Genomic DNA, 20021 nt, shown 5'->3' with positions numbered 1-20021 from the left:
CAGCTGGGTGACCTTGGGCTCGCCATGGCACTGATAAAACTGTTCTGACCGGGCAGTGATATCAGGGCTCTCTCAGCTTCACCCACCTCACAGGGTGCCTGTTGTGGGGAGAGGAATGGGAAGGCGACTGTAAGCTGCTTTGAGCCTCCTTCGGGTAGGGAAAAGCGGCATATAAGAACCAACTCTTCTCTCTTCTCTTCTTCTTCTTCTCCCTGACTGAAATCCCACCCATTCTTGGCTCTACCCCCAAAATCTATAGGTATTTCCCATTCCAGAGCTGGCCAACCTAAATCAATATGATGGAACATCTGATGAAGAACACCTTAAGTTGCCCTCTCAAAATGTTACTGCAAGTGGTAGATAACAACGTAAAGCTAGGGAGCTCCCATACATTTAACTCTGTAGGAAACGACACTGAGGATTTCTAGTGGAAGAGGGTACAGTTATAGCGAAGAGATTAGTGCCCTCCATTAGGGTCATTAGTGCCACCCACCTCATCTCCCTAGAAGAAGAAAAAGCAGCTTGGTCTGGATTTTCATTAAAGAATCAGAGTCCAGTAGCACCTTAAGACCAACAAAGATTTATTCAAGGTGTGAGCTTTCGAGTGCAAGCACTCGAAAGCTCACGCCTTGAATAAATCTTTGTTGGTCTTAAAGGTGCTAATGGACTCTGATTTTATTGTGCTACTTCAGGCCAACACGGATACTCATTTGAATCTATCCTTATGGAGGGTTTCCATGCCATTGAAGTAAATGTCGTCACCGCTTGGTGATGGCTGGCTCTGCTGACATTAACAGCACTGGAACTGCCCGCTTTTCTGGCAAGCCAACTACTCTGGTTGCCCACCGGCCAGGAGAAAAATGTCCTGTCCCTTTAACAGATGACTTAAATGTCTGGAAATGGACAGTCAAAGCTTTTTCACAGGATGGAAGTTAACAATATCACCTGATATTTATTTCAGTTCAAGCATGTTAAAGGGACAGCTAGAGGGGGTAATTTAAAAGTTGGCACCCCAACACCCAAATAATTTCACTTGTGCCCCAGATTATATTCCCAGTTATATTCCCAGTGCCCCAGTTTCGATTGCTATTCTTCACTTAAGGCTGCCAGCTTTTGTGTGGGCTCCTTTAACAGTCATTTGATCACAGCAAGTAACAACGGAGTTCCTTGAAAAAGTCACCTGATCATTTCTGCACCTCCAATGGAGATAATGCTTGCGGAGCACAAGAGCAAGCCAGGCTGTTAATTCTCCTGGCTAGCTGGCAACTTTGCTGGCCGGCCCATCAATATTTAGCACACACCACAACAGAGGCTGCATGGAGGTTTATTCCATCGTTCTGGAGAGGCAGATAACTTTCCCAGAAGGCTCTCATCCCTCTTTTATGCGTTCTTAGGATTTGCTGCCTTTGTTCTTCTCCCCATATTTTACCTCCAGAGCTTTTTGCAGGTTAAGGTTTAGGGCATTTTTCTGGAACCATCTCCCTGTTGAGAAGCAAAATACGGTTCATGTTTACTATTGATCCTTCAGTGAACACTGAATGTTAAAGAGATGTATTAGAGAAAGACATTAACAATAAAGGTCTGAAAGGGCAGCCAGAAAACCAAGGCTTCTGGGTACCAGCAAGTGAGGTTATTTGATAACACATTGCTAACAGTAGCCATTAAAACACAGAGATGGGAGGAAACTTTTATCATCTGCAGTCATATAAACACAGCAGCACATGTTCCCAATTTAATGTTCAGTCATGGGACATGAGCTTTGCAGGCTATAAATCCGGTAAAAATCTAAAGGTTTAGATGATGATAATACTTAGTATTTCTATATCTAGCGGCCTTGTTTAAGTACTCCGCAGGCATTATCTCTATAATCCATCGTCTAGAAAACAGGCTGGACTTGTTATTGCCCATGTTACAGACAGAGCAAACAACTTCCTGGAGAAAAACGTGTCTTACCCCTTGAACAGAGGCTTAATGAGATGGCATGTACTAGCTGAAGTTATTTAGCTACTTGCCATGAAAAACGTCAGCTGCCCATTTCTACTCATTAGGCCTTTATTAAAGGGACAAGGCATCGCTTTTTCTGTTGACCACCCTAAAGATAGTTTTGTGGGGCTGGGGACTGAATGACATAGTACTTCTTAGCATCTCCAAGAGACCAATCCTAAACAGGTTTACACAAAATCATCCTCAGGTCTATTCAGTGAGGCTTACTCCTGAGAAGGGTTCTGAGGATTTCATTGTTGGTTACTTCCTATGTTTCTCCCAGGCTCTTGAAACCCAGGAACTCCTTACCTAGATCGTCCGTTTTCCTTCCGTGCCAGTGCTTGGGGTCCCGAACCGCTCTCTTTATCACATCTGGGGTATAGGAATCCTTCATCAAGCTCTTGCTTTCTAGTGGGCCCCCTGCAAGAAAGAACATTTGGAGAACTCTTAAGGACACTTTTTTTGATAATCATTGCCAATATATTTACCTTATGGGATAAGAAGGGAACAAGTTAGAAGGTGATCATATGGTGTTCTTGGATGCTATGGTGCCCTGCCCACTCCCCATCCTGGCTTTTCTCTATCACCTTGAAGGGGAAAATGATGCAGAAGAACCAAGGAAGTAGCATCTTTGAGTCTTCAAGGAGCACCCCTTTGGAAGTGGGGGGGGGGGTCTCCATTGTAAGAGGATACTCAGCTTGAAACATTCCATGGTTGTGTGACTGGCCAGCCCCCATGGCAGCCATTTTGTGGTAGTGCTCAATGTTTTCTTTGCAAAGTATCCACAAAAGTTCAACCATATTGGAGATCCCTAGAGTAAGGGGTTGTTGAGGCTGAAAGCAAGAGAAACTGAAGAGTTGGTTTCTTAAGACTTTCATCCTTAATCAGCGCCTCACACACAGTTTGTTTATGCAGGGAGAGGACCCAATGGTATTTAACCACACACTTTTGCGCAGTGATTTTGTTATGAACTTCACCCAGGTTTTTCTTTTTGGACGCCCTAGTCATTCATTCTAAGGTGAAAAGGAAGGAAAGGAAATCTAATTTTCTAGGAGCACTTTCCTGTATTTGAGCTCCCCCATCAATGTTGTGTATATACCCAAATATACACACATTCATATTTTTAAAACAGATCAAAACTGAGTGAAGGGGCTGAAGGGAGAGGTGGTCATAGGGCTATTGGGGGTCTGAAGGCTTTGAAGAGTGTAGTCTCAAGGTTAGGAATCCTCCTTCTTTACCCATACGTATACCTCACATTTAAGGTTGTAGTTCTAAGCATATTTATTTGGGATTTAGCGCATGAAATTCAACGAGGCTTAAATGGAGGTTTCTTTTGGAAAGGATTGGGGGCTTGTGACTCAGAAATAAAGCACGTATTATGGGTACAGTAAATCCCAAGTTCAAATCCAGATGTTTCTGATGTCAGAAAAGATTTTCCTGTCTGTGAACAGAATCATAGAATCATAGAGTTGGAAGGGGCCATACAGGCCATCTAGTCCAACCCCCTGCTCAACGCAGGATCAGGCCAAAGCATCCTAAAGCACCTAGAGTGCCACTGCTGGTTGGAATGAACTATACTGAGGAGGGGGGGGTGGTCTGGTTGGGACTAGTATAAGACAGCTTCATAAGATTTATGAGCAAAGATTAATTCACTCTTGTAACCTACTTTCAAGTAGATTGCAAGAAAAAGGGACCTAAATGATACTCTGATTCTGAAGTGCATCTCAGAGGGGAGAGGACTTCTGTACCAAAAAACAGTTGTAGAAGGTTCCAGATAAACCCTTGTGACTGATCCTGAAGTAGGACACAATGAAAGAAATGCATAGAGTACCCCATGCCTGTACGATCCATTACCCCATGCCTGTACGATCAAGTACAAATTCTAGTGGGATATCCACGTTAGCAACAAGAATTTTAAAAAGGTGCGTTCCTGCCATCTGAACAGAGATGCATGATTTTCACTCACAATAGATGTTGCTGACCCAGCCTGAAAAGAAGCCAAAGTGGGTCACATAGAGAATTGCCCTCTATTCACTGGTACCTCGTATATTCTTTCCATTGTATCCAGGGCATTGTGCATTAGTGTACTGTGGGAAATATAATCCCAGGATGCCTAATGCTGTTAGTGGCAAGGTTAGAGTCCTTGCCACTGAATTTCTGAGGGTGTACCAAAGCAGAACCGCTCAGGAACAAGAGAAATAAGATCTAAGGCTCCAAGAGGGACTGTGGGCACGATGGGGGAAAAGTTCTCTGCCTGGCCCGTGCTTGCCAGCTCTCAGAGGAAGTGCTGGAAAGAATCAAGTTGGTACACCTGTCACAATATTTCATCTCACCCTGGTTTCCATAGACTCTAAGCTCAGTAGCCAGGAGCCCAAATAACAAACAGGTCAGCATATTAACTAATCATATTAATATTATCAAATTTCATTTTTAAAACTTGATTTTATTCATTTTACATTTTATTTATAACATATTGATGCTGCCTTTCCATCTAATGTAGGGTTCCAAAGGCAGCAAACAATCAATATTAAAACTCTTCCATATTAAAACAATTCAACAAAATGCAAAATTATAAACATTTGCATGTACATCGGAATTTAGTTCTTGGATCTTTTAATGTTGCATTTGCATTTATTTATAATCCCACTTTTCTCTCCTTTTAGGATTCAAAGTGACTTAGAACATCATTTCCTTCCATTTTTCTCACAACAACCCTGTGAGGTAGGGCAGGCTGACAGTTTGTGATGGCCCAAGGCTATCCACTGACCTTCCATGGCAGAAGTTGGGAGTTGAACCCAGGTCACCCAGGGCCCTAAGTCCACCCCTCTGCCCACTATACTACACTGGCTTTTCCATGTGGTGTGATGCCTGAATGTATATCCCTATATGTAATCCCTTCCTAATTCTTGCTGATAAAATTATTGTTAACAAATAGTTAAAAGAACCAGCTGAAAGGTGACAACTCCATAGCTGATGGAGACCACTGATAAAGCTGATGAAAGGGGCAGGTGCCTACTTCAGTTGTTTCTCTGCCAGCCAGGAAAGTCTCAACGTGATGGAAAGTGAATAAAGGAAGTAAGATTTTATCCTCTGATGAGAGACTGGGGAAGGAGTGAATTGGTAATGTTGACAGAGAATCATTTGCTGCCAACTTTTCAACTGACCTCTTTAGTGCTATGCCTGTAATAGCTATTTGCCCCGCAGCAATTAACAGATGATACTTTAATTTCACGCCTGTTGGCTGCCGCATATGAAGTTTCCGTTAAAGCCACAAGAGAAAGCTAGGCGGCTTTCTGGCTTGAGTAGCTCTGACTCTATGCTTGTAAGTGCCTGTGAACATCTGAACCTGCCTTTCACTGAACCACGCCATCATTTCCTCAAAGCCAGTATCGCCTACTCCAGGGGTAGTCAACCTGTGGTCCTCCCGATGTTCATGGACTACCATTCCCATGAGCCCCTGCCAGCAAATGCTGGCAGGGGCTCGTGGGAATTATAGTCCATGAACATCGGGAGGACCACAGGTTGACTACCCCTGGCCTACTCCACCTGGCAGCAGCTGGATCCAGAGTCTCATGTAGAGATCTTTCACATCACCTCCTACCTGGTCCTCACAACTGAGGATGCCAGGGAATGAACCTGGGATCTTCTGCATGCAAATCAAGTCAGGGCCCACACTACTACAGAGACATAAGGCTCCTCTTGAAAGGAAACGGAACCTGTGAAAGATGCGATATGTTTTCCACCACTGGGAAATGGAAAATGGAGAATGGAAAAAGTGGTGGGATTTATGTACGCTCGGAACTAGACAATTGGTTCAGAGTCAGAACAGGAAATATGAAGGTAGGTGTAAGAAGGTCCTTCACCTTGGAAAATGTTGGACCTCAAGTTGTAGCCTAGTTCATAATAATCAGCATAAGGTGAAGCTGCCATCGGGTTCTCTAGTGGCTTAAATGTCCAGTCGCTGAGTCGCTTCTGCCCATGAATCAGTCCAGCTTCACAGAGAGTCCGGCGAGCCTAGAAAACACAAATGCAGTCAGGTCAAAGTCTATCCCAGATCTTTCCGTGCTTGATGACTCCCAGAGGTTCATGTGACTTTTAGGGTGCCTCCTCTAATCCAGTGCAACTATGGTGGGAACAGGCTAGTCCATCCTCATCAGATCTCAGAAACGAAGCAGGACTGGCCCTGGTTAGCACTCGGGTGGGAGTCCACAGAGGACGTCTAGGGTTGCTATGCAGAGGCAGGCAAGGGCAAGCCACCTCCGTTCACCTCACCCCTTGAAAACCCTAAGTTTGCTGTGACTTGATGGCGCTTTTTACCACTATGGTGGGATCCAAGGTTGACACATTTTCAGAAATGTTATGGGCCATTCATATTTATATGCTTGTTTGCACCCCAGGTTATCTTTCTCCACATAACGGGTCTCGTGCTCCACCCCCAAAGCAGGGCTGTGGCTCAGCTGGCCAAGTTCAGGTCACAGCTGGGAGGTGAAAGGGGAGCCTAGGAGCCTGCCAGGTTTGGAGGCTGGGTCCCCAGAGCAGCCAGCAATGATTTAAAACCAGATTTTGGAGAGTGGTCAATTTGAAAGTGAAAAATACAGTGTGAAGGCTCCACCTGCTGCCTTCCGCCCTCCTGACCCACCAGGACCCTGAAGCTTCATTCAGGACCAGGCATGAAAGCAGTTATTTGTTTATATCCAGTCCAATCATGTTTCTAAACACAGGTCTCAAGGCTAAATCACTGGTGTTTTGTACTGAGAATTATCAAGCATTCTCACAGGGGTAGTCAACCTGTGGTCCTCCAGATGTCCATGCACTACAATTCCCATGAGCCCCTGCCAGCATTTGCTGGCAGGGGCTCATGGGAATTGTAGTCCATGAGCATCTGGAGGACCACAGGTTGACTAGCCCTGCACTATAGTATCTTACTCCCATGATGAAAAAATATCCAAATATAACATATGGAGTGGTCTTAACCAATCTGTATCACTCCCCTCCATTCTGTTTGTTGACCCACTAACGTCTTTGCATGTAGATAGGGGGACCTTGGCCAAGATGATTGCCTATCCCTGAAATAGCTGCTAGTGAAGGGTTGGGTAGGCTAGGCCCCCCAAAGGCTGGCCTCTAGTGGAGCCATTTATTAATCCAGAATTGGAAGCTCACCACACATCTAAGGGTTTGCTGCTTTGGTGCAAAGGTCATCTCTCTTTAACAACAGTAGAAATGCAAAACGTGGGGATGTTTCTAGGCTATAATGACGATTAGGTAATAGTGTCCTATTTTGCAGCTCCTTAGTTAATTTTAAAAATACACATGATTATACTGTGGTTACAATAAGCTCCTTAATGTGCTGTTCATTTTGTCCTGTGGATGCATTTTGCAGTCAGGGTTACCCCCTTTTAATCTGGCCAACAAGGGCCATTTCAGGCTTAGGCTATTAATATTCTTGAAAAATGAGAATTATTTTCTTCACCTGCTCCTCGGAGACCAGTTTTTCCACCACTGCTGTGCCATACTTGGCCTTGATATTGTTGGGTATTAGACTACTTTTCTTCTCTTGGAGGGGCTTTCCTTCTGCTTTAACATCTTGTCCACTTGACGCCAGTGATTCTTTGGCACTTGAAACATCCTGGGCGTCTTTCATGTCTTCACGGCTGCCCTTCCCGGCCTTCCGAGGAGATCCCAGCAATCGGGTCCCTACTGGTCGATACTGCCTGCCCATCAGTTCCTCTGTGTTAGTGTAGCTATCTTCCAACTCTTCTTGGCTGGACTTGGCTGACTGTCGGGGATTTCCGGACCTCCCTTTTTGGTGATTCCCTATTCCCTTGGACGTGGCGTTCACTAGACTTTCCTTCCTGCTCACCGCTGTTTTGGGCGATCCAGTATGAATGCATAATGCAGAGGGAGTTTTGGATTTGAGGGCCTGTTTGCTGGGGTTTCTGGTTTGGAAATGCTGCATGGAAGATGATGGCTGAGGCATGGCGAAGGGAGCCCCCATAGTTGGTCTGTTCTCTATTGGGCTCGAGGGGTTCTTGCACACAGTGCTGCTGGAACTCCGTGAGGGGGGTCTCTTGTTCTTGGCCCATTCCCCAGCCATGTGATATGTGACCTGCTCCTTGTTTCCATAGCCAGGTACCACTGGAAGACAAAACAAAGTACCTAATCACACGTTGCCTTAGTCTGTGTTTATCGGAAACAGAATAAGATTTATTTATTGTTTTTTAATTTATATTTCAATTTATTGACCAATACTCCCAAACCATGCCGGCCCATGGCAGTTTACAGAAAGATTTCATTTATTTATCGACATTACTCATAGTCCTTTCTCGATGACTTTTACCACACAGGAGGGTCTGCGCCAGGCTGCCTCTTTATATTTGAGCCTGGGCAGGTTGACCCGCCTCTTCCTGCTCCTTCATGGGGGAGCATTTGGCCTGTTGCGCACCTTGTCCGCCTCAGATTTGTGCTCCCACACCTGAGCTGGGGCAGTGGGGTTCTGCCATGCTGCGGGGTGATGTGGGCCTGTTTGGTTTTTATTTTTTAAAGTGTGGCCTTACATACCAATGCAATACTACATTCTTAAAAATAATAAAAAGCACCTCAGGAATCTCCACCACGCTACACAGCACAGGATATCACACTGGCATATCCTTGTCCATTATGGGGTCATTCTAAGACATGCACGTGATACCCAATGTGATATCCTATACACTTGACTTTGGAAAAGCTATCTCCGCATTGAGAAAACCAATAATAGCAATCACTGAGGCAGAAGGGGAAATGGGTGAATGAAATATCTAGGATCCTGTTTGCCAAAGTTACTGAATACTGAAGTTTTTGAAAATAAATAATTGGACAATATATGGATTTGGAACCATTTATTCACAGCTTGCTGGGGGGTAAATGGTAATGACTGGGGAAGGCACTGGCAAACCACCCCATATTGAGTCTGCCATGAAAACGCTAGAGGGCATCACCCCAAGGGTCAGACATGACCCAGTGCTTGCACAGGAGTTAACTTTACCTTTACCTTTTATTCACAGCCTCAGATTTCCTTGGTTTCTTTGCTCATTTCATGGGAGGAATCTATGGTTCATTACTGAACTCATTTTTAATTGACTGTGCTCTTGTCCAAAACCCTACACTTCTATGTGCTGAGATTTGCATTTTGGATTGTGTTTCCCCCATCACCCCCCCCAATTGCTTGTTCAGGAAAAGAAAAATAAACAAGCTGCCTTGTCATCCCCCCCCCCCTCCACTTGCTTTGGCTGTAGACTCAGGAGACAAAAAGCAAAAAATAAACCCCTCTCCAGCCTTGTGCTACTTCAATGCTGGCTGGAGCTTGCTGCCCACCACTCCCCTCCCCCCTCTTAGCTTCCCCAACCAAGCGTGAAGGAGAGAGCAGCCACACAATTAAGTGTAGAATGCAATGTCTGTTTCAATTCACTAAAAACGAAGGCGGAAGGACCAGGGTTCATTCAGATTGATCTGAATTCAGCACGATTGACAACAGGGGAAAAAAGTAACTGTAGAACCAGCCTGGGTGTCGTCCTGACCTCATCAGGCAGGCCATTCCATAATATGTAGGGGGGGGGGATGCATATATATGGACTGTTGCCCATTTGGCAGGGTGGCACCTGCAGAAGGCCCTGATGAGTGTTGCTATCAGGGCAGAGCATGGGGGGAAAGGCCATCCTGCACATATGAGGATCTCAGGCCATGAAGGGCTTGGTATGTGATAGCTGATCTCTCGAATTGAAGGTGATAACTGATGGGCAGCCAGTGGAGTGACTGCAGGATGGGACTAATATTTATACTCTCCTTAGATCCCGATAATAACTGAACTGTGGCATTCTGCACCAAGTCTGAGTTGACTCTGAGGAGAGACCTATGTGAAAACCAGCTTGGTGTAGTGGTTAGGAGCGTGGACTTCTAATCTGGTGAGCTGGGTTTGATTCCCCGCTCCTCCTCACATGCAGCCAGCTGGGTGACCTGGGGCTCATCACAGCACTGATAAAGCTGCTCTTCTGACCAAGCAGTAATATCAGTGTTCTTTCAGCTTCACCTACCTCACAGGGTATCTGTTGTGGGGAGAGGAAAGGGAAGGTGATTATAAGCCGCTTTGAGACTCCTTCTGGTAGAGAAAAGTGGCATATAAGAACCAATTCTTGTCTGTTTATTTATTTATTGCATTTCTATACTGCCGCTCCCAGTGTAGCCGCCTCGCAGTGGTTCACAAATGTTTCATAAAAATACCACAGCAATAAAACATCTTCAATTAATAATACCCCTTAAAACTCCAATAATTAAACATTAATGATAAATACATACATGGAGTACAATACAATCAATATATTGTAGAAAACTGTCCCTTCATCATTTCTGGTTGTTGGTGACAGATTAAATGTTAATGACCAGAGATGACAAAAAAGGACAGGTTGCCTAGCAGCTCAGGAAAGTCTAATACTCAGTCCTGAGCCTGGAGGGAGGGGGAGACCCACTCCTATAACCCCTGAGAGTTCTACTCCACCTCAACCAAATGCCTGGTGGAAGAGCTCCATTTTGCAGGCCCTCCAAAACCCCAAGAGGTCCATTAGGGCCTGCAGCTCTTCAGGGAGATCATTCCACCAGGTAGGCCCTGACCTTGGTCTAGGCCAGGTGCTTCCCAGGTCCTGGGATCATCAGCTAATTCATACCCACAGAGCAAAGTGCCCTGTGGGAGGCATAAAAAGGCAAGCGGTTCTGCAGGTAGGCAGGATCAAGCCATGTATAGCTGCTGCTTCCTCTTTTCCTTCTCCTTCTTATTATTACTATTACTAGAAATATAGCCCGCTGTATAAGGGAGACAGCGGGCGCTAGGCACTTACAGTTTGTTGTGTCCCGCGGCGACGGCTCTCCGCGGCGGCTCCCTCCCTGTGGCGTCGTGTCTAAGTGGCGGCGGCGGCGGGGAAGGCAGGGAGGGCCCAGCAGCCACGCTCCGCGCGACTGCCGGGGTCTTCGTCAGGCAGCAGCCTGATGCGGAGAGAGGTGCTTCGCGCCTCTCACCGCATCAGGCTGGGAGCAACTGCGAGCCGCCCTGCGCGCGGCTCGCAGTAGCTTGGGCTGTCCTGATCATTGACATTGTCTGTCCTCATCATGGACACATCCCGCCTTAGAACCGCTTACCCATTTATTTAGTCCGTGGCACCCGCGGCGCCACGGGCGGTTTAAAGATTATTATTCACATTACAGTCTACTCTCAATGTTACCAAGTGGCCAAATTGGCTGAGTCAAGATGGGGGCAATCTTTCAGGTTAAACTAGGTTGATAGAAATCAGAGGGGCTGTTTTGGGTTTTTTTGTTTGTTTGTATGTTGCAGGTGTAGGAGCTTAGTTCACTAGCACTACGGGTGGATCCATTATAACCCTTCAGCTCCTGATTGCTTCAGCAAGGATCATCAGAACCCCAGCAAAAGCTGGAGCAAAATGGCCGTCATGAGCTCTGCCTTCCCTACCACCATCATTATGTCAAGGTTTAGCTTAGTGATTTAACTACAGAGACCAGGTAGGACATCTGCCTCATTATCTGGAGACTGGATGTGGAGATATAGAGTTGGCCTGGGATTAGTTCCGCCCTAGCATACGGTTCTGGTAGACTGCACTAAAATCTGCTTCTTTGGGTGCAGGTCCAAATTGCCCCCTCATTTGCCATGCAGCAAAGAAATTCCCAAAAAAATGATTTTATCTTTCCAAGCGGGGTTTAATTCGAGGCTGCCCAATGTGGAAATGTGTGCAATTGGGCTTTTCCCCTGTACCAGCCATTTTGAGTAGTTTGGGCACACCTCTTTCCTCCTCCTCCTCCTCCTCCTTCTCCCTCCTGCCTTCCTCCCCCACCTGAGGAAACGGTTCCTTAGGGAGCAAAGCATCATGGGAGGCTGCCTCCTTCCAACAATGTGGAAAACATATGGTGAATTACAGCCAGGAAAATTAGGGGAGGAAAGCCCAAATGCGGAAAGCAAATTTCAACTCGCAGCATGCAATCAAAATCCAAAGTGAGGCTCAAACAAGGTATGTCTTCTAATGGGGGAAAAATCTGGGTGTCTTCCGCATAATGATGACACCCAACCCCAATGTCAAAATGATGAAAGATTTGTTCTAAGGGCTTTACGTGGTTTGAATAAAATGGGCAAACAAGGGTGTGCCATGTCGGACCACAAGACAGGACCCACACTGATGACAACTGGTCTCCGATGCCAACACTTTTGAGTTCAATCTGCGAGGAATTATTTGAACCAGTTAAGAGAACATCCACTAACCGCTACTTCTGCTTCCAAATACCTCAACAAGATGGTGTCATCTAATCAGAGACTACAAGAAAGTTCAGTCACAGCAATAAAGAAAAATGGCCTTTCCTATGTTCTGGGGAGAGCAGAATTCAAGAACAAATACACATTAACATTTCTCCATATATATTGTGTACCCATGCACAAACAAAGTGCAAACCTATTCTGACAAATGGTTACTATTTCCATCTATCTAGTCTACTGAATTAATAGTTCAGGATCAGAAAATGGACTTCTACCAGTTTAGTGTAGTGGTTAAGTGTGGACTTCTAATATGGCATGCTGGGTTCGATTCTGCACTCCCTCACATACAGCCAACTGGGTGACCTTGGACTTGCCACGGCACTGATAAAGCTGTTCTGAGCGAGCAGCAATATCAGGGCTCTCTCAGCCTCACCTCCCTCACAGGGTGTCTGTTGTGGGGAGAGGAATGGGAAGGCGACTGTAAGCCGCCTTGAGCCTCCTTCGGGTAGAGAAAAGCGGCATATAAGAACCAATTCTTCTTCTTCTACTATCTGTCAAGCGACAAAGATCATGGGAAGGGGGGGGGGAGCTGAAATGTGGCTACAGAAGCTGTTTCTGCGTATGTTCCATCCCTGTCACAATATAGGCCGAGACTGAGAGTGTGTGGGAATGTGGAGAGAGTCTACATTAGCCTTCACAAGAAAAAGAATTCTGGTGAAATTAAAGACCCCCTTTTCTCCGAATTAGATTTCCAACCTGTTGCTTTGTCGGCCATCCTGGTTTCGTGATGTATGCTGGCAGGATATTGGAAGGCCGAATCCATGGGCACCTGCTATAAAGAGAAACAAAGTTTGCATTATCTTAAACTTTTCAAAGCAGGAACCCTTTTACATTTACGTTTTGGGAACCACTTACCAAATAACTCTGTCCCACTATCTCCTGTATAAAGTGCAGGAATCTCACATGCACACAACTTTAGTGTTTATAAATATACTAGCTGTCAAGTCCAGTATTCTTCAAAGGGAGACTTAACCTCTAAGATCTCAACGACCATTGGAGTTAAGCAAGGCTGTATTCTGGCCCCCTTGTTGTTAAATTTATTCATTAATGATTTAGCGCAAAAACTGGAACCTATTAATGGTCATCCCCCAAAACTTGGTTCCCAGCATATTCCTTTGTTGTTGTATGTCGATGATACCAGAATACCAACAAGGGTTGGCTTACAACGATACTTATCCACCTTTTACCAATATTGCCAAGATAATACGTTAGTAATTAACTATGGTAAAACAAAAGTTTTGGTTTTCTCTAAGAGCTGGCATGCAATGACTTGGTCTATTGGAGGCACTTCAATAGAACAAGTCAAAACATTTAAGTAGCTAGGTGTTACCTTCCAATATAACCAGAAATGGTGCTCCCACTGCCAACGAGCTATCAATCTGGCCAAATCCTCATCTTCCTTGATGAAACAGTTCTTTTTCTCTGCGAAAGGTAACCAATTTATTCCTGCAGCAATTAAATTTTTTAATGCCAAAGTAATGTCCCAGCTCCTGTTTGGATGCCCCTTATGGGTTCCTGCCTTTAATAAATCTATTGAGGGTGTTCAATCTGCTTTCTATAGGCAAATTGCAGGGGTTCCCAATTGTGTCTCCTACCATGCCATTTGCTCAGAATTTGGCCAAATTAGGGTAGAGACAAGGGCCTGGATAGCTACTTTTAATTTTTGGGTCAGACTATTTTTTAGAATAGAAACTGGCAGCCTTTTAACTTGTCTAAAAAGTGACCCTCTTAAATTTCGATGGTTCCAGGCTATTGAACAAAAATTAGTCTCCATTGGCATCGATCTGAATTCCCTTCTACCTCTGGAAGAAAAATGTATCTTCCAGATTATTAAACAGAGAATATTAGACCATGAGCAGCAGGAACTCATACCTACCCAGCCTCGAGTCTGCTCACCAGCATTCTTTGGCATCACTATGCAGAGAAATATTATGCCTACATATTTGTATCTTCTTGATGTCCCACCCCTGTGAAGCGCTTTTCTCCTGGCACGAATGAATGCTTTCCCCTCAAAGGTCTTAGAGGGAAGATTCCACCATATCCCATACCATGCAAGACTCTGTCCGTGTGGTTCTGGCTACCCTGACTCTGTCTCACACATTTTGTTAGATTGCCCCTTATATGAGCAGTGTCGGGATGACAGCTTTGTTGCTTTGCTGGGAAACAAGCCTTCTGTAAGTAAATCTATGACCTTGCAATTTCTGCTCTCTGACAAAGACCCAGAGGTAACCATTTTAGTTGCCAGAGTTTTAACTAAGATGCTTTTATAATATGCTGCCTACCTTGTATTTTATCTTTTATAGTTTATTTAATCATTTTAAGATCTGTTTGTTTATGTAACCCCATGGCCTATTTTATTATTTTGTTGAAATTTTAAACCCTATTTTTATATGTCTTATATATATTTTATGCCAATAAAAGGTTACTTACTGACTGACTGACTGACAATATACTAGCTTCAAAGCCCATTCCTAAGAATGGACCTTGAAAGGGTCACCTCCCCTGGCCCCTGGCCAGGCAGCTTAAGGTGGCCTTGGGCTGCAGCTCGCAGCCAGATCAAGTAGGGCGGCTGGGGGTTGGCCAGCTTGTTAGCAGGGCCAGGACAGAGCTCCTTAGCAGGCAGTCAACAGGCCGGGAGGCCCTCTTCAAGAGGCCCAGACTAGCAGGCCGGGAGGCCCTTGTTAGCAAGCCCAGCCTAGCAGGCCAAGAGGCCCTCGTTAGCAAGGCCTCCACCATGACCCTTTGCCCAGGGCCCTCTCCCTTTACCCGCTGCTGGCTCCAGGCATTGGCATCTGAGAGCAAAGAGGCTAGAGTCCAGGGACAGAGGGTGGGAGCTGCAGGGGCAGGGCCAAGCTGGCTGTACCCTGATTGGCCCTATTCCAACTTGGACAGCCAGACACGTCCCACCCCCTAGGCTGTTTCACAAATATATAGAGGAACAACATTGGATAAGGATAGTGTTTGTGAGCACCAGGCTATTCCATACACACACAGGCCATCCCACATTTGTCCCAGAGCCTCTGACTCAGATTCTGCTCTCTTATATCATTATGCCCCATTCTTCTTCCCTTCTGAACTGTGAGTTGTGAACCACAGGGTGAGAACCACTGCATTCTCTCACCCCTTGCAACAGCCTGTAATGCTGGAGACTGGGCCAAGCCTCCAGGCATTTCCTACACTGCATCTGGCAATCCTGCCCCCATGCCCCCCCCAGGAACCGGGGGTGCCCTGTCATCCCTAGGCTAGCAAGCCAAAAGGAACTACCTGAACAGATTTCAAATACACACCCTGAACAACTTGCTACATTGAACAACAAAAAAATAACTCTTAATTAATTCTGCCATGGATGGATATAATTTTTAAGCTTCCTCATTCCTTTCCTGCTAAGTTTAATTGAGGAAGAATAAGCAGAAGCCAAATTAACATGCATACCAAATGAAAGCAATGAATAAGTACTCCATCGGGGGAAATAAAATACTTCCCATCAGAGCAGAATAAAAATGAGCCTGTAGCTCTTTCCATTTTTTACATTTGGGAGTAATTCAACCGTACAAACCAGGAAGAAATGCTACCCACAACAATTTTGATATATGTGGCTGCCATTTCTTTCTGATGTGCATGGAATCACAGTTTCTGTTTCCATACATGATACATGAAAGTACTGAAGTTTAAATTATGCAATTACAAGATGGGAAATCACAAGAATTTGGGGACATCTCTTTGTTACCTCCCTCACTATTTCCTCTTTCCCTTCCTTGAATTCCACTGTAGCCTCTCCCTTTTCAGCTTCCTTCTCTCCTTCTGTCTGTTCCCTTGTCTTCTTTCCCCTCCACTTGGCAGCTTCTCCCTGGCAAAAATTTGCAGGCTGGATCCTGTTTCACAATGGGGGACATGCTGTATTGCTTTCCCTTGTATCCCCAACCATTTCCTCTTTCTAGCAGCCCCATATCCTCACCTGTCCCTGCTTTCTTTTCTTCTTCCCACCCATCCACCTCCCCACACCAACTCTGATCTTCCATCTTGGATTACAATTATTTATTTTCTTCAGTTATACCTGACCTTTCTGTACAATGGAGACCAAAGCAGTTTATGTTATTCTGATCTCCTCCATGTTATTCTCATAACAACTCTGTGAGTTAAATTATTTGACAATGCATCATTGGCCCCAAAGTCACTCAACTTCCATGACACAGTGGGGATTCAAATCTGGGTCTCCCAAATCCTAGCCTCAGTCTCTAACACAGACTTTCTCAACCAGGGTTTTATGAAACCCTGGGGTTTCTTGAGGGTACTGGAAGGGTTTTATGAATGGGTGGGAATTAATGAATTTGTAATATATTTTTAAATGTGTTAAACATTTATCAGGTGACATGACCATATATGGTCAACATATATGGTCATGTTGATCACTCTCCCAAAATGGCCAGTGATGGGCCTGGAGGGGGTGGGAAAGGGACGAGCTCCAGGTGGGCATGTACACAACTATGCTTCCCAGCCATATTCTGCATGATCCTGTCACTTCTGGGGTTTCTTGAAGCCTGAAGAAAATTTCAGGGGTTTCTCAATGGTAAAAAAAAGGTGAGAAAGGCTGCTCTAACAACTACACCACACTAATTTTTGTGGGGTTGCTGCTGTTAAATGGTGGCAAGTCATGAAACTTGGTCATGCAAGTCAGATGGGCCAGATCAATCCTCCCCCAAATTAGCTCTGGAATGGGCCCTACTTCTTCCCCCTGCCTTTTACTGGCTTAAAGACTATAATTGCTGTTGTGGTTGCCTAGCAATGGCCACTGAGAGGGCATTCACTTCTTAAAGCTACAAGCTTTATTCTACTATTTTGGAGTATTTTAACCCTATAATTGCATTAAAAAAATCTTTAGATTTTTCAGCAAACCTGGGCATTTTTCCAGATTGCTTAAGGAGCTGTCTTATCTATTTATAGTCCCAGTCTTTGGTTTTAGGTATCCTCAGATACCTGTGTTGAGAATTAGATATACTGTTGATGGTAGTTAACTAGGCAGGAATGGGATGGCAATTTTAAATAGACCAATAGTTTGGAAGAAAATGATTACATAATCGCTCATTACTTTCACCCTCCACTCTATAAGTGGTTTCTGTAACGAAAGAGAGCCCTTGATGAAATAAATCTATCAGAACCGCTTGATCAGTGCTGAGGTGAGACCAAGGTCGCCCAGCTGGCTGTATGTGTGGAAGCGCAAAATCAAACCTGAATCGCCAGATTAGAAGTCCGCACTCCTAACCACTACACGAAGCTGGCTGTCAGCATCAAGATGGCTCTCATCTCTTTTCTTCATTGCTCTCTGTATGCTTTCTACCATCGCATTGTTTAGGCTAAATTCTGGATCTTATGAACCACCCTTGAATTAAGGCTGAAATATTCTTCCATTGAGCTTGAGTGAGAAGTTTCAGAAAACGGTGTATCAGTCAGTGTGGAACATGGCCTTACTTTCTTTTAGGAGCAACCATATGATTGTGACATTGCTTCAAATTGTGTTACAATACAGACCTTCATGTGTCTCTAAAACAGATTCTTCTCACTTTAAGTTGAATCAAGCTGCATTCATTGTTAGTTTATGGTATTTTCATTGATAATTATCCACATCTGTTCATCACTTTGGATATTCTCAGTAGTAGGGCTCTTATTCAACAATACTTCATATTCCTTATCTCAGATTCCTTTTATCACATTTACACCCCGCCCTTCCTCCAGGGACCTTAGAATATATAATTCTCCCCATGCTATTTTATCTTCACAAGAACCCCATCAGATAGGGCTGTCCTTGCCCAACCACTGCACTAGTGCCTCTCCTCCATTTTGTCCTCATAAAGCCTCTGTGAGGTAAAGTTTTAGCAGAGAGATAGTTGCTGGCTCAAAGTCACCCAAGTAAGCTTCATAGCAGAGTGGGGATTAGAACCTAGAGATTATAATTTATTATGAACTCAATGCAATCAAGTGTAGCCTTCATGGTTGCTTAGAATTCTTTCCACTACATTATCCAAAAATGTAACCCGGCATTCTCCCCCGCATATATCAAGTGTTTCTATTTAAAGTCAGTTTCGGAGGTCTGCATCTAAAATTTTAATATAAGGGGATGTCGATATGATGGTCTTTGATCGCCTTAACTTTCCGCAGAACAGCTGATGACTGACAGCTCCTCACAGATAACAACCTTTAAGATTATGACAATACGATTAGCAAATCAGTTGTGATCCTCTAGCTCAGGGGTAGTCACACTGCGGCCCTCCAGATGTCCATGGACTACAATTCCCAGGAGCCCCTGCCAGCATTCGCTGGCAGGGGCTCCTGGGAATTGTAGTCCATGGACATCTGGAGGGGCACAGTTTGACTACCCCTGCTCTAGCTCATGGCTTTTCACTAGTGCTGACAGTTCCCTCAGCCCCTGTTCCATATATACCATTAAAATAAGCTAATTATTGTTCCAGGGGTCGGCTGAAATTCTGTCTTCCCCTCTGGAATCTTTCAGACTCCAGAGGCTTCCATGACTCATTGGTGGAACATACTTATAGACCACATGCTTCTAAACAAACAAACAAACAAACAAATAATCCATAGTATTAAGGCAGCCTTTTGGATATGAGTTGAAACCTTCTAGACTCCAGTCAGTTCCAGCGTCTAGTTTGGTACAGGTGAAACCTCAAAGATACTGGCGAATTCCAATCATTACCAGAATTGGGTGATAACTATGAATGACCAGAAACAGCTCCCCTCTCCCATGTAACATCTTTGATGTTCCCCTGAAGATCCTGATATAGCTTCATGGGTCCCACATTTTTTCACCTGACTCACATTCTCCACTTCGTTGTTATTTCCCAGGCATGGGACCATGAGGCAGCTGTCCCTTTGGATGAGGTGGCTACCAGTCTCCTCCAGATGTTGTAGATACAGGAGTACAGGACTGATTTCCTCAAACTGCTGGACTGAGGTGTCATCCTCTTCTTCTAGCTGTGATAGTTGTTGACAGAAGGCAGCAAATTCTTCAGGGTGCTGCAGATATCGTAGCACAGGACTAACCTCCTCAAGCTCTTGTAGGTACTGGGGTAAAGGCTGGACCATCTTTTGTTCTGGTTGGCCCTGGAGCGAGGAACTCACCTCCTCAAGCTCCTGCTGACACTCAAACAAGTTTCTTGTCTCCTTATGCTTGTACAGATATTGCCTGGCCATTTTCAGAAAACCACTGGCTGCAAACAGCACGACGATGATAATATATGAACTGTAGACATGCCGTGCATGTCCTAGGGTTGCCAGCCAGATATGGCTCCAAATCAGTTGCCAGAGCTGGCCAAGGAGAACCCAGCATGCCTGCCGCATGTGGCCTGGACTAGCATCAAGACAGCAGCAAAGGCTCACAGCACTGACTCGTGCCTAAAAATCACACACCCTTTGTGTAGGTCATACTACCTCAACATCTTTGTTTGTACATAGCTGCCTGGGAGGGTTATTTTTACCTCAGAAGTTAAGTCTGCCACATAAATGCGTATCTCACCTCTTCCATGGTCTCAGCTGAGGTGCCAAAGTAGTTCTTGGTGAATCAAGCAGGTCCTTGTAGAAGTGGAGATAAAGAGTTGGAACTGTGAGGAGCCACCAAGGATGGTTGCTTAGTAACAAGCATCCCCATCTATGAGCTGTAGTTGCTATAGGAACCCTAGTAAACATA

At 44.9% G+C, this 20021-nt stretch overlaps 1 protein-coding gene across 5 annotated transcripts; it reads right to left on the bottom strand.

Moving 5' to 3' along the window:
* Window positions 1–1308: 1308 nt before the first annotated feature.
* Window positions 1309–19965, bottom strand: CIMIP4 (ciliary microtubule inner protein 4). 5 transcript variants are annotated; one of them, XM_077339612.1, is made up of 6 exons: window positions 19851–19965; window positions 13022–13097; window positions 7454–8118; window positions 5847–5997; window positions 2293–2403; window positions 1309–1482 (listed from the first exon to the last, which is right to left on the bottom strand). In XM_077339612.1, the coding sequence occupies exons 1-6, from the start codon at window positions 19857–19859 to the stop codon at window positions 1391–1393; spliced, it is 1104 nt and encodes a 367-aa protein (XP_077195727.1). In that variant the 5' UTR covers window positions 19860–19965; the 3' UTR covers window positions 1309–1390. The 5 variants fall into 5 exon arrangements, with proteins under 5 accessions (XP_077195727.1, XP_077195728.1, XP_077195729.1 ...); XM_077339613.1 differs by having other exon boundaries at window positions 13022–13094; window positions 19851–19962; XM_077339614.1 differs by having other exon boundaries at window positions 19813–19906.
* Window positions 19966–20021: the final 56 nt, after the last annotated feature.

The sequence above is a fragment of the Paroedura picta genome, chromosome 5, assembly GCF_049243985.1.
Source record: "Paroedura picta isolate Pp20150507F chromosome 5, Ppicta_v3.0, whole genome shotgun sequence".
In the NCBI taxonomy this organism is placed as follows: domain Eukaryota; kingdom Metazoa; phylum Chordata; class Lepidosauria; order Squamata; family Gekkonidae; genus Paroedura; species Paroedura picta.
Note: the sequence above shows the minus strand (reverse complement) of the source record. Positions and strands in the feature narration are given on the sequence as shown.